At 43.7% G+C, this 14,645-nt stretch overlaps 1 protein-coding gene and 1 pseudogene across 2 annotated transcripts in view; both read right to left on the bottom strand.

Annotated features, from left to right (window-relative positions):
- The window catches only part of MCU (mitochondrial calcium uniporter), a 192,404-nt gene extending 179,092 nt beyond the window's left edge, over positions 1 to 13,312 (bottom strand). Inside the window, exon 1 of one of the 2 annotated variants that reach the window (XM_003815978.4) lies at positions 13,089 to 13,312. In XM_003815978.4, the coding sequence (XP_003816026.1) occupies positions 13,089 to 13,223 (135 nt within the window). In that variant the 5' untranslated portion in view covers positions 13,224 to 13,312. Of the gene's footprint in view, positions 1 to 12,319; positions 12,777 to 13,088 lie in introns of those variants that run through there. The other variant, XM_034930779.3, reaches the window with a different exon arrangement.
- LOC112441124 (small nucleolar RNA U3) lies at positions 8,837 to 8,999 on the bottom strand (annotated as a pseudogene).
- Positions 13,313 to 14,645: the final 1,333 nt, after the last annotated feature.

Genomic DNA, 14,645 nt, shown 5'->3' with positions numbered 1-14,645 from the left:
ACAGCGCCCAACCCAGAATATATCCTTTCAACAAATATTTTCATAATGCTACACAAATCGTTCAAATTCTATGGAACAGAGTAGGGGAAGCAGGCACAAGAAAATAAGGTAGCCATCTGATTTTTGATATATAAATTTTAAAATAAAAAAATTTTTTTGCATGGCACATGTATACCTATATAACAAACCTGCACATGCTGCACACATATCCCACAACTTAAAGTAAGATTTTTTTAAAAAAATTTGTTTTGGCCAGGCACAGTACCTCACATCTGTAATCCCAGCACTTTGGGAGGCCAAAGCAGGAGGATCACTAGAAGCTGGGAGTTTGAGACGAGCCTGGGCAACATAGCAAGACCCTCACCTCTACAAAAAATTTTAAAATTATGCAGGTGGCTGGGGGCAGTGGCTCATGCTTGTAATCCCAGCACTTTGGGAGGCCGAGGCGGGCAGATTACGAGGTCAGGAGTTCAAGATCAGCCTGGCCAACATGGTGAAACCCTAGCTCCACTAAAAATACAAAAATTAGCTGGGCATGGTGGCACATCCATGTAATCCCAGCTACTCGGGAGGCTGAGGCAGGAGAACTGCTTGAACCAGAACCCAGGAGGTGGAGGTTGCAGTGAGTCGAGATCGCGCCACTGCACTCCAGCCTGGGCTACAGAGCGAGACTCCGTCTCAAAAAAAAAAAAAAAAAAAAAATATCCAGGCATGGCAGTGCATGCCTGTAGTCCCAGTTACTCGGGATGCTGAGGCAGGAGGATCCCTTCAGCTCAGGAGTTGGAGGCTACAGTGATTTATAATGGTGCCATGAACTCCGGCCTGGGTGACAGAGGAAGACCTTGTCTCTAGGAAAGTTTTAATTTAATTTAAAAAATAAAAAAAAAAATCACAAATTTTAAATCAGGTCAAAATTTAAAATTTTAGCAGGTCAGTACAGTTTTAAATACAAAATTAGAGGCATAGAAAAAAAGCATATTTAACATGATTGTAAAAAGGAACACTCAGCAAAGGTCAAGAAATAAAGTTTCAGTGCCTGAGTAATAAAGTCAGACAGACCGTGAATTGAATGGCCTTTCTACTGGTAGTAAGTGATAATCTACATTCAATCACCAAGTTCTATCAGTTCTACTTCTTAAATCTCTCTTCTCTCTTCCCTCTTCTCTATCTACAACACTACTGTCCTAGTCAGGCATCTTTTCCTTGGTCCAGTGAGATGCTCCTTACTGGTCTTTCTACCTCACTGGTCCCATCCTTTCCACCCGGCCTTCATACTGCTGCCAGCGTTACCTACCTGATCATCTGATTCTCCCACTTGAAATTCTTCAGAGGCTCATCTATGGACAAGCAGTATTTTTTCAAACTATGGCTTAAGATGTAAAATCAATTTAGGTCTCAACTAATATTTCTTTAACAAAACAGAACGGAAACTATATAAAATACATAGTAAAAAATATTATTTCATGAAACTTTTCTTTAGTTCTGTTTTTTGTTGTTGTTGTTGTTGTTGTTTTGAGACAGAGTCTTGCTGTCGCCCAGACTGGAATGCAGTGATCTCTGCTCACTGCAGCCTCTGCCTCCTGGGTTCAAGCAATTCTCACGTCTCAGCCTCTGGAGTAGCTGGGATTATAGGTGTATGCCACCATGCTAGGCTAATTTTTGTATTAGGTTGGTTTCACCATGTTGCCCAGGCTGGTCTCAAACTCCTGGCCTCAAGTGATCTGCCTGCCTCCACCTCCCAAAGTGCTGGGATTACAGGCGTGAGCCACCATGCCCAGCCACTTTTCTTTAGTTTTATGTGTGTACAATGCACACACATAACTGGGTTACAGTGTAAAATGTACTTCTACTGTGGGCTGAGTTAAAAACAAAACATAAAAACACTGACCTACACAACAAAATTTCAATTTCTTCAGAAGTCCCTTCATAGTCTGATCCCTCACCACAGAAACAGTGGTTAAGAGACAGAATCTGAAGCCACTGTTTGGGGGTTTATATGCTAGGTGTGACATCTGCTAGCTGTGTGATCGTGGTTAAGTCATTTACTGTGTGTCACTTAACAGCTGTGACTCTGGGCAAATCATTTAACTCAGTGGGTAACTTAGTTTCACTATCTATAAAATGAGGATAAAAACAGTACCTGGGTCATAGTGTATCACAAGAATTAAATGAGATAATCTATGTAAAATTCTTGGCACATGATATACATGAAAAATATTATCATTGGTATAACTACTATTGTCCAGCCTAATCTCCAGCTATTCTTGCCCATACTCCGGTTGTAACAAACCAGTGGCTGCTTCTCAAATACATCTTACTCCCTCATGAGGTCATGTCAGATTGGTGCTGCCCGGAATGCTGACCACACTTTTCCAGTCACATTATATTTCCAAATGTTTGCTTTTTTTTTTTTTTTCTTTTTTTGAGACACAGTTTCGTTCTTGTTGTCCAGGCTGGGGTGCAATGGCACCATGTCAGCTCACTGCAACCTCTGCCTCCCGGTTCAAGTGATTCTCCTGCCTCAGCCTCCTGAGTAGCTGGGATTACAGGCGCACACCACCACATCCAGCTAATTTTTGTATTTTTTTAGTAGGGATGGGGTTTCACCATGTTGGCCAGGCTGGCCTCGAGCTCCTGACCTCAGGTGATCCACTCGCCTCAGCCTCCCAAAGCGTTGGGATTACAGGCGTAGCCACTGCACCTGGCCCCAAATGTTTCCTCTTAAGCAAGACCTCTTCTGTGAAGCCTTCCTCAACTCTCACAGGTAGGTCCTAAGTGCTCCCGCTGAACATTCTTTAGAAAAAAAAGAAGCACAGCCATTTATAGTCTGTTTGTACAATGTCTCCTGGCCAGACTGTGAACTCTTTTAGGACCACCACAAAGGCATCTCTCTCTCCAATGCCCTGGGCAGTGCCTCACAAAATGCAGGAGTTCCACAGATATTTTCTGAATGTCTCCAGGTTACCAAACCCTTCTAAGTCTTCATTTTCCATCTGTACAATGGGAATAGTATTTTGCCAGAAGGACTGTTGTAGAGTACACTAGAGAATGTTATAAAAGTATCTGGTATAGAAGCAACTCAGTAATTACCAGGTTTACTGGATGGGACTTATTTTTTTTCTTTTTCTTCTTCTTTTTTTTTTTCTTTTTTTTTGAGACAGAGTTTTGCTCTGTCGCCCAGGCTGGAGTGCAGTGGTGCGATCTCGGGTCACTGCAACCTCTGCCTCCTGGGTTCCAGCAATTCTCCTGCCTCAGCCTCCCAAGTGGCTGGAATTACGGCGCCCCCCTCCCCCGCAACCATGACTGGCTAATTTTTTTTGTATTTTTAATAGAGATGGGGTTTCACTATGTTGGTCAGGCTGGTCCTGAACTCCTGACCTCAGGTGAAGTCCCCCATCTCAGTATCCCAAAAGGCTGGGATTACAGCCATGAGCCACAGCGCCCGGCTGGGTGGGACATTTTAGAAATCCAAACTAAATTAGGAGTATCTCCAAGAAGCACATATCTTAGACCTCTAACAGCTAACACCGGGAGGGGAGGGTGAGGAAAGAAATTTAAGAAATGTAGTCAGTGGGGACCGGGCACGGTGGATCACGCCTGTAATCCCAGCATTTTGGCAGGCCGAGGCAGGCAGATCACGAGGTCAGGAGACCGAGACCATCCTGGCTAACATGGTGAAACCCCGTCTCTACTAAAAAGAAAATACAAAAAATTAGCCGGGCGTGGTGGTGTGTACCTGTAGTCCCAGCTACTCGGGAGGATGAGGCAGGAGAATGATTTGAACCTGGGAGGCAGAGCTTGCAGTGAGCCGAGATCGCGCCACTGCACTCCAGCCTGGGCGACAGAGTAAGACTCCGTCTCAAAACAACAAGAAATGTAGTCAGTAGGAAGGATGTCGAGATCTCTTGAAGGAAAACAGCAGCAGATACTTGAGGAAGAACATGCTAAAGGAGCAGAAAGGAAAAGGAAGGATGACCCACACTGACACCCAGAACAGTACAGTTCTCACTCTAGCCAGACTCAGGCTTAAATCCAAAACATGTGTCCTGCCTTTCAGTGCATCCCTAGCACTAAACCAGTTTATGACACTTAAATCTATAAAACTGGGTTAATACCTCTCATAGGGTTATAGTAAAAATTAAATGAAGTAACAATGTCCTCAGGTCTTAGATGGTTTCTTCTATATCTATTCCTCTATCTATAGAAACCAAGTGGTTCAAGCTAACCTATATGCTCTCTTATTATCTGACAATTTATCAGTCATACTAACTTTCTCTGAACTAAAGTTTAAAGCAGATATTAATGCAGTGCTCTTAAACATCCTCTAACATTACTTATCATAGAAAAGAGGTACAAAGTAGGCGTGTCTCAGCAGACAAAAAAGAAGTTCAAATGATATTGATACCTACAAGGCAGTACAGTTCAGGACTGTACATTTCTAACTGTCGTCTACACAGTCTCAAACACCTAATGGACTCCTCAGTAGTTTTCTGATGATTATTACAAACACTCCCTAAACAATAAAGTGGAAAATAAATAGCAAGAAAAAATACGTAAAAACTGAAAACTTCAGGAACAAAGCATAAAAATTAATACCCACTCTTCTGGATTAATAAATAGTATTAACCTCATTAAAGAACCTTTGGAAAAGGCTCATATCTTTGAGATGTCAAAATGCGATGTCATATCATCAAATTATTCCAGAACTGCATTAGAAAAAGTTCCACCTTTAGCATGCTTTAGACCCAATTGGTGAAAAAATTTATGAAGTTATATTTTTATCAATATAAAAGATTCAAGTGTGTACACAGTTTTTGGACCAATAATTCACTAAACTTATTAAAATTAATTTGCTTGAAGCCAACTTTCATTTTTACACAAGCTAACTGCAAGCATTTAACAAAGTGCAGTGAAATAAATGCGTTGTTTTCCTTTTGTGTTCAACCTACAGAGGAAAGGTTTTTTAACAGTTATTATCCAGCTTAATCTAAATTAGAGAGTAATTATTCAAGACTGACTTTGACGTTAGGTACTTTAAGAATTTGGCCGGGCACAGTGGCTCACGCCTTGTAATCCCAACACTTTCCAAGGCTGAAGTGGGGGGATCACCTGAGGCCAGGAGTTCAAGACCAGCCTGGCCAACATGGCGAAATCCTGTCTCCAATAAAAATACAAAAAATTAGCCCAGCATGGTGGCAGGTGCCTGTAATCCCCGCTACTCAGGAGGCTGAGACAGGAGAATCGCTTGAACTCTGGGGGCAGAGGCTGTAGTGAGCCGAGATCACACCATTGCACTCCAGCCTGGGCAACAACAGCAAAACTCCATCTCAAAAAAAAAAAAAAAAAATTGACCCCAATCCACTTTTTAGAACCACTCTCAGCTTAAGTGTTTTAAATGAAACAAAGAATTGTGTAATTTAGTAGTTAAAGAATTGAATAGGAAAATGAGAAGATGCGTGACCCATTTCCAGTTCTGTATTAACACGCTGAGCTACTAAGAAAAAAACCATTTCGGCTGGGTGCAGTGGCTCACACCTGTAATCCCAGTACTTTGGGAGGCCAAGACACGCAGATCATCTGAGGTCAGTAGTTCGAGACCCGCCTAACCAACATGGCAAAACTCCATCTCTACTAAAAATACAAAAATCAGCAGGGGGCGGTGGCGCGCACCTGTAGTCCCAGCCACTCAGGAGGCTGCAGCAGCAGAATCACTTGAACCCAGGAGACAGAGACTGCAGAGAGCAGAGATAGCGCCACTGCACTCCAGCATGGACGACAGCGTGACTCCATCTCAATAAAAAAAAAAAAAAAGCCATTTCACCACTCATACTCTTGTTTCCTCAATATAAGGTCTTACTGAACTCTAATCACTAAGGTTCTTTTTTTTTCCTTTTTCCGGGACGGAGTGTTGCTCTGTCACCCAGGCTGGAGTGCAGTGGCATGATCTCGGCTCACTGCAACCTCCGTCTCCCGGATTCAAGCAATTCTCCTGCCTCAGCCTCCCGAGTAGTTGGGATTACAGGCGCGCACCACCACACCCAGCTAATTTTTTTGTATTTTTAGTAGAGACGGGGTTTCACCATGTTAGTCAGGCTGGTCTCAAACTCCTGACCTCATGATCCACCCGCCTCGGCCTCCCAAAGTGCTGGGATTACAGGCATGAGCCACTACGCCTGGCAAACGTTTAAGATTCTTTAAAGTGCACAACTTCCACAGTAACATCTTAGTTTTCCTAACATGTTATCCTAGTAATTCTAATATATCCATGAGCCATGGTATGGCATTAATCAAAGAATAAAGAGTCCGGGCACGGTGGCTCACCCTATAATCCCAGTACTTTGGGAGGCCAAGGCAGGAGGACTGCTTGAGCCGAGGAGTTCAAGACCAACATGGGCAACATAGTGAGACTTCATCTCTACAAAAAATTTAAAAATTAGCCCAGTGTGGTGGATTGTGCCTGTAGTCCTAGCTATTCAAAAGGCTGAGGTCGGAGGATCACTTAAGCCCAGGAGTTCAAGGCTGTGGTGAGCCGTGATCAGACTACTATACTTCAGCCTGGGCAACAGAGTAAGACCTCGTCTCAAAAAAAAAAGAATAAAGGGCTGAGCATGGTGGCTCACGCCTGTAATACCAGCACTTTGGGAGGCTGAGGCAGGCCGATCACCTGAGGTCAGGAGCTCAAGACCAGCCTGGACAACATGGTGAGACACCATCACTACTAACAATACAAAAACTGGCTGGGCGTGGTGGCGCGTGCCTTTAGCCCCATCTACTCGGGAGGCTAAGGCAGAAGAACTGCTTGAACCCGAGAGGCGGAGGTTGCAGTGAGCCAAGATTGCGCCACTGCACTCCAGCCTGGGCGACAGAGTAAGACTCTGTGAGGCTATCAGCCTTTGAATCCTCTATTCTAACAGCTATCCTGAGATATTAAAAGGTAATCTTGACCTTAATCACAGGAAAACAAACAGTAATTTTTAAGAAAATCTATAGGGATGCAAAGCTAAAACATAAGAAGAAATAAAAACATCCTAGCAGTTGATAGCAAATCATTTTTTGTTTTAGGGCTACCTCATGTTTGAAGTTGAAATAAAAGAGCATTTCATTGATAACATCATCTGAATGATTTCCTACCAATGTATTGCCTTTGACTTAAACCACTCTTGATGCTGTATTTTCTATTTAGATTTCATGTTAAAGAAAAGAGTTACATGAAGCATAAAGAAAAGCCACTTGGGACTTAGAAAAGTTCAAATAATCAGAATTTTAAGATATCCAAGTTCATTTATTCAGATATTTTATGAGTTTTAAAATAAGCATGATTTTGTGCTGGATGTGGTAGCTCATGCCTGTAATCCCAACACTCTGGGAGGCTAAAGTGAGAGGATCTATTGAAGCCAGGAGTTAAGAAACCAGCTTGGGCAACATAGCAAGACTGTTTCTCCAAAAAAAAAAAAAAAATTCTTTTTATGAGCTAGGCATGGTGACACATCACATGCCTATATACCCAGCTACTCAAGAGGCTGAAGTGGGAGGACTGCTTAAGCCCAGGAGTTGAGGGTTCCAGCAAGCTATGACCACACCACTGCACTGTAGCCTGGTTAAGAGAACAAGACTGTCTCTCAAAACAATAAAAAATAAAAAGAATGGTTGCTTCCTTAAAAATAAAAGAAGTCAGCCAGGCACAGTGGCTCACACCTGTAATCCCAGCACTTTGGGAGGCCGAGGTGGGTGGATCACGAGGTCAGGAGTTCAAGACTAGCCTGTCCAACATGGTGAAACCCCGTCTCTACTAAAAATACAAAAACATTAGCTGGGCGTGGTGGTGCACACCTGTAATCCCAGCTACTTGGGAGGCTGAGGCAGGAGAATCGCTTGAACCAGGGAGACAGAGGTTGCAGTGAACCGAGATTACGCCACTGCGCTCCAGCCTGGGCAACAGAGCGAGAATCTGTCTCAAAAAAAAAAAAAAAAAAATAGAAGTCTGGCCTGGGTGCAGTGGCTCATGCCTGTAATCTCAGCATTTTGGGAGGCCGAGGCAGGTGGCTTACCCGAGGCCAGGAGTTCGAGACCAGCTTGGCCAACATGGCGAAACCCAGTCTCTACAAAAAATACAAAAATTAGCCGGGCATGGTGGCACACGCCTATACGCCCAGCTACTTGGGAGGCTGAGACAGGAAAATCACTTGAACCCAGGAGGTGGAAGCTGCAGTGAGCCGAGATCACGCCACTGCACTCCAGCCTGGGCAACAGAGCAACACTCCATCTAAAATAAATACATAAATAAATAGAAGAAGTCTGTTCTTAAACATATTTATCCAGAACTCTCAAAATCTTAATATAGAATAAACCAACAAATGTGGAATCTGATTCAAACATATACTTGTAATAATCTGGGTAATTACTATACTTTTGCTGGCTATTGTCAGAAAGCTAATGACCACTGCTGAGCTAATCCAATGGTACCAACTCTTTCCATCAATCCACCATAAAGAAGTGTAATATACAACCAAAGACAGCACTGGCAATACTAAGCTTAAAGGAATTCTCCAAATATGGCTACCTAAGGAAGGCTATTAAGCAAGCCAAACTGGGGGTAGGGGGATAGGGAGAGGAGATAAAGGGCATATCTTTTCCCTAGCGAGCAGAAAAAGGGGTGCATAGCTAACTAATGCTTGTCTGAGTGTCACCTATGTACCCAGCATTGTGCTAGAGTCTACGAGCCACAAAGGTAATAAGATACACATCATTGCTTTATCTCCCCAGTTAAGATTAGATGCCCACAAATAAAACATTTAGAAATCATGTCCGTGTCAATCTGTGTCCTAAAGATAGTAAATCCCATCAGAATTCAGAGAGGACAGAAGACAACAATAGAAAAGGGTTAAGAGCCAGGAATTACACAAATCAAGATTCAAACTAGGAAGTGTTTTTTTCTCTACACATTTAGAGAAACTTTTCTAGTAACGAACTATAGAAATTATCCCTGAAAGTATCATCTTCACGCTAGGAATTATTGAATCCGTCTCCATTTAAAGGAATTTTAGGCCAGATCTTCACACTAGGAATTCTTGAATCCATCTCCATTTAAAGGAATTTTTGGCCAGACGTAGTGGCTTACATATATAATACTAGCTCTTTGGGAAGATGAGTCCAGGAGTTCAAGACCAGCCTGGTAGAAATACCCTGTCTCTACCAAAAAAAAAAAAAAAAAAAAATTTTTTTTTTTTTTGAGTCGGAGTTTCGCTCTTTCGCCCAGGCTGGAGTGCAGTGGCGTGATCTTGGCTCACTACAACCTCCGCCTTCTAGTTTCAAGTGATTCTCCTGCCTCAGCCTCCCGAGTAGCTGGGACTACAGGCGCCTGCCACCATGCCCAGCTAATTTTTGTCTTTTTAGTAGAGACGAGGTTTCACCATGTTGGCCAGGCTGGTCTCCAACTCCTGACCTCCTGATCTGCCCGCCTCAGCCTCCCTAGTTGCTGGGATTACAGGTGTGAGCCACCGCACCCAGCCAAAAAAATTTTTTTAATTAGCTGGGCATGGTGGTGCACATTACTTGGGGAGGCCGAGGTGGGAGGAGAGCTTGAGCCCAGGAGTTCAAGATTGCAGTGAGCTGTGACAGTGTCAATGAACTCCAGCCTGGGTGACAAAGCAAGACCTTGTATCAAAAAAAAAAAAAAAAAGTAAAGGAATTTTAATCTTTGGTCTGTTCATAACCACAAACATAACTTAACAAGTGACTTTCCTCAGTTTATTAGGTTTCCTCATGTGTAAAGTGAGAATGTTAGATTCAAAAGGAATTGTACATCACAGTCTGTAACCTGAAATGAACCTTAAAGGCTAGAGGAGTGATTAGGGGTGATAAAGGCTGAAATTCAGCTACAAAAAATCCATAAAGGTTTAGTATGAATGTATGGGACAGTGCAGAGACTAGCTTAAGTACAACAGAGTATTTGTGCTGGGATGAATCTGGCATAATAAGATTGGGCCAGACTATGAGGAACTCAATTAAAGAGTTAGGACCTGCCTCTGTGTCAGGCAGTGTAACCTGTTAAAACTTTCAGGTTAAGCTGAAACAATGTCATTGCCAAAAGAACTGTGATGTGTAAAGTAGAGCAAGTCAGCCACAAACTGTAACAGGACAATGACAGACTTAAGTAAAAGATGTAGTAATTCAGCATAGCCGTTAACTGCTAGAAAATGCCAACAGTGGGGCTGTCATAATCAGAGATGAAACAGTTTGTTTTAGCAATGGAATTACACAGCTCACAATGAAAGGCAGTTCCTCTTCGAAGAATCATACTTAAAAATAGCAGCCACCTTCACTAACCATACAGAAAAGCAGGCAACAAACATTTTACATCAGTTTTGGTTACAGTCACAAGCCGGAGAGAAGGAAAAAAATTACACTAGATGGTGCTAAAAATATTGAATAAGCCCCTGTACCTTTACTCTTATTTACTCAGTTGAATGACATACTAATGGAGAAGGGGGAAGAGACAAACTAAGTTTATAACTTCATAATTGCACTTACCAACTAGCTGAGTTACTGTATTGCTTTGGACTCATTCTCGAAACTTGGAAAAGATGAATTTCTCACTTAAAAAATTAGGCAGTGCTGTAACTGGTTATGCCCCCCTGGTTGTAATTTACCATACCATACAGCGGAACAAAAGTGGCACAAACTGGACTTGTGATCCATTCCAATGCAGACTGCCATCTGCTGCACATACACAGGATGTCTCCCAAGCAAGATTCAACCTTAGTGTCTCTCAGGGACCTTTACCAGAACATCTATTCTTTCTGGTAAGTTGTTTGCTCCCATATTCACCTAATATATGTACTCAAATCAACACCTACTTACAGGAGAACTCCCATTCATGGGGTTTTGAAATAGCAATACTTTCATAATGGACAATAGTAAATTTTATAAGGAAGGAGAGAGATGTAAAGGAGCATTTGCACTTTACAATAAAAAGAGCATAATAAGAGGTGAGAATATCTCAGATGAGTGGGAGTCCTAAAACTTACGTATTAGCTAACGTAACCTTGGCCAAGTCTCTCTCTTTTCAGGGCCTCAATATCTTTTAAATGGAATTTCTTGTAAAGAATCACAGCCTATCCTATGGAAACAGCTGTATACATGATGGCTTCAGAAGAATTGTAGAAAAATAAAATGTTTATACACTTTAAATAATCAGGTTCAATTTTTTTCAAAATCTTACAATTCTAAATTCATGTACAAGTCACCATTCCCATAACATTCCTGCCCTTTAGAAATAACACTTCGTTTTAATTGTGCTTTCAGTTACAAATTCAGCACTTCATTTTTACCCACCCTAGAATAGCACAGAGAACACCTTCGTGAAGTATCCCCACAAGGGAGACACTCACAGCCTGACAAATTTGCATAGTGGAAAATATACAAGGCACAAATTTTTTAAAATGCTAAACGAATATCACACTCAAACAGTCTTAAAAACTGTGCAAAGTCAGAAGATGTCTTATCAAAATATGGACTTAAGGACAACTTGGGAAGCCTTTAAGTAGTTCGACGGAAAGGGGAATGCAATCAAAATTTGGGGTGGCCTTATGTTTTTAAGAGAACAAAACACATAACTAGAGGCTATGAAACACGCAAATTAAATTGAACTGTGGAAAAGCTCTTGGCTGTCACCCAAAAGCTTCAGCAAAGCAATATGCCAGTATGCCAAATAAAAAGAGGTACAATCTTCTCACAAGAATGAGGATAGGGTCCATACCTATGACTAATAATAACAATACAACCTTGCTTTTGCAGAGCATTAGGTCTTTTCATAGATCTTTCAGGCACTCGATTTTGATGCTTTCATTGGCCTTAGGTGTATCCTCTCCGAAGAGCTCCAGTTCAGTTTCCTCTTAAGAGTTATGATCAGAACAAGGCAGGCGATGTGTTTATTGAGGGTTGAAGGTACTATTGTAGTTTCTCCTATCAAGCTGTTTGCAGTGATCCTCTAATAATCACACTATACAACTCAGCCCCAGGAAATAAAACCTACATTCTTTCCCACAGAGCTGGCCAGAGACCAACACATATAGGTCAAGAAAGTCCAAGGGAAGGAAACCTCCTGACTTGTTAGGTTAAGAACTCCATGCCAAATTCATCTCTTGCAATTGAAAAAAGAAATCTCTCTCACACTCTGTCTCTCTCTCTCTCTCTCACACACACACACACACACACCCAAGAGTGTTCAAACAGAAATCCTCTTTTTCTGCCAGCCAATGAAACCCAGCAACAACTGGTTAATACAACCACCAAATCTCTGCCTCTGTCAACAACTTACCATATTCGCTTCTCCTGTGCCTGCTGACCACCCTTCCCGCTTCAGGCACGCGTGAACACGCTTATACAGTAGCCCTCGAAAGGACCCCCCAAAGCACCTTTAAGGACCCAAGAGGATGAAGCTTGCCTCCTGAAGCAATGCAGCATCCATCTCGAGGGAGCCGGTTCCCCATGCGCACACACACAGGAAGTCACAGAGGGGAATAAAGTTTGATTTTCCTTCCTGCCCGACCCCTCGGGGACGAGAGAGGACGAGGGGCGGCCCCGCCGGGGTCCTGGGCTGCTCTCCGGGGCAGCTCCCAGCAGCATGGCACTGCCACTCTCCTGGCACACACAAGGCGGCCGCGGCAACTCAGAACTCCCCAACCCGCCCGGAGGAGGAGGGAAAGGGGACAACTTCCATCCGGCTCCGTTCAGGGAGCCTTGGGGCAGGGCTGTTAAGAACGAAGAAGGGAGGGAACGCGATTGGGGGCGGGTCGGGGAGAGGTTCAAGTCCCGTGCCTTCCCCGCCCTGGTGTCCCCAGTCCTGCGGGAACATCCCCGCCGTCGCCCCTCCTCCTCCTCTCGGCTTCCTCCCGCCCGCCCTCCCTCCCTTCCTGGTCGCCGCCGCAGGCGCCTGAAGGGCACGGCGGCTCCTCGGTGCCTGGCAACCTCCGGAGCGGCCGGGAGTTGAGGTAACTCGCCTGCTGCCCCGGCGGCCTGCCCGCCGGCGGCTCTCACACGCCAGCGCCGCCCCGCCCTCCCCAGAGCCTCCGGGCGCGCTCGCTCACCGTCCGGTGGTGCTGCTGCTGCCGGTGGCGGCTGACGCCCAGCCCAGGGAAGCAGCCGGCAGTCAGCGCCCCGCCACCGCCGCCGCCCCGAGAGGAGAGGAGCAGCAGGAGCGATCTACCTGCGGCGGCCGCCATCTCTCAACTGGAAACGGCGCCGACCCAGGCAGCGCAGCGGACGGCCAGGGCGGAGCTAAGACCCGCCATTCACCGACGCCGGGCCAACTAAAGCCCTTGACTGAGTTGATGAGGCGGGGCTTCCTGCAAGGTCCAATCGACAGGCGGGAGAACCACACTGGAAGCTGCCAGTCCCTTCCAGAGTTACCTATAGTGGGACATAGTCAATTACGGGCAAATTCTAGGGAACCCGTAATTGACACCCAAACCCGTGAAAATAACAGCAATAGAGATGGCATGTTAAGTTCGGCTAATCTTCACCAACAATACAGCTATGATAAGAGTAACGGGGGATATAGATATTTGTGAAAAGCTTTGTTCGAAGTTGAGTTCTAAGTGAGTGTTCTAAGTTGGCAAAATAGGCACCAAATTAATAACCATTAACTGTGTATGCTGTAACTCTCAACTACACGCCTAGAATTATCATTCATAACTGATAATATTTAGATATGCTGAAATTAACTCTACATCACGGAGTGATCTAATGACTGTGACGCGTAGCATAATATAGGAGAGGTAGAACGATTACAATATCAAAGTCCCAGAATGAGTACATGCCTTCAGAGTGAATTAACTGACGTGTATACATCTCAAATACCCAATTCATTTTTACAGCACCTTTATACGGATATTCTCACACTCTCCAGAAACAGCACTATTTTATTATATTTGACTTTGTGTGCATTTACAGAAACAGAACACATTAATAACGTAATAAAAAATCATGTAAGGCCGGGCGCGGTGGCTCACGCCTGTAATCCCAGCACTTTGGGAGGCAGAGGCGGGCGGATCACGAGGTCAGGAGATCGAGACCATCCTGGCTAACACGGTGAAACCCCGTCTGTACTAAAAATACAAAAAATTAGCCAGGCGTGGTGGCGGGCGCTTATAGTCCCAGCTATTCCGGAGGCTGAGGCAGGAGAATGGTGTGAACCCGGGAGACGGAGCTTGCAGTGAACCGAGATCGGGCCATTGCACTCCAGCCTGGGCGACACAGCAAGACTCCATCTCAAAAAAAAAAAAAAAAAAAAAAAAAAAAAAATTCATGTAAAAGGCTATTTTAATGATGTTTCATAATTTTGCCGAAATAGTTATCAGAATACGCTTTGGAATAACAAACACTTTCTCTTGAAAAACACTTCTTTCCACTTAAACTCACAATGAGGGCTCCTTGAATACTGCCTAAGAAAGATTTTGGGTCCTGAATTTCCTTAAAAGAGTATTTCCTTGCTAGCTGTTTATTATTATGAGCTGATTAAATTCTCACACCTCTTTTTAAAATCTGGAGCAGGAAAATAGTTTGGGAAGCAAATACAAGCATTATTTTAAATTTTGGAAAACATCTTTGTAGTGTAGCCTTAGATGATAAATTTAAAACAAAAA

Source organism: Pan paniscus, chromosome 8, assembly GCF_029289425.2.
Source record: "Pan paniscus chromosome 8, NHGRI_mPanPan1-v2.0_pri, whole genome shotgun sequence".
Taxonomy (NCBI): Eukaryota; Metazoa; Chordata; class Mammalia; order Primates; family Hominidae; genus Pan; species Pan paniscus.
This window is presented reverse-complemented; position numbering and strand designations above follow the sequence as displayed.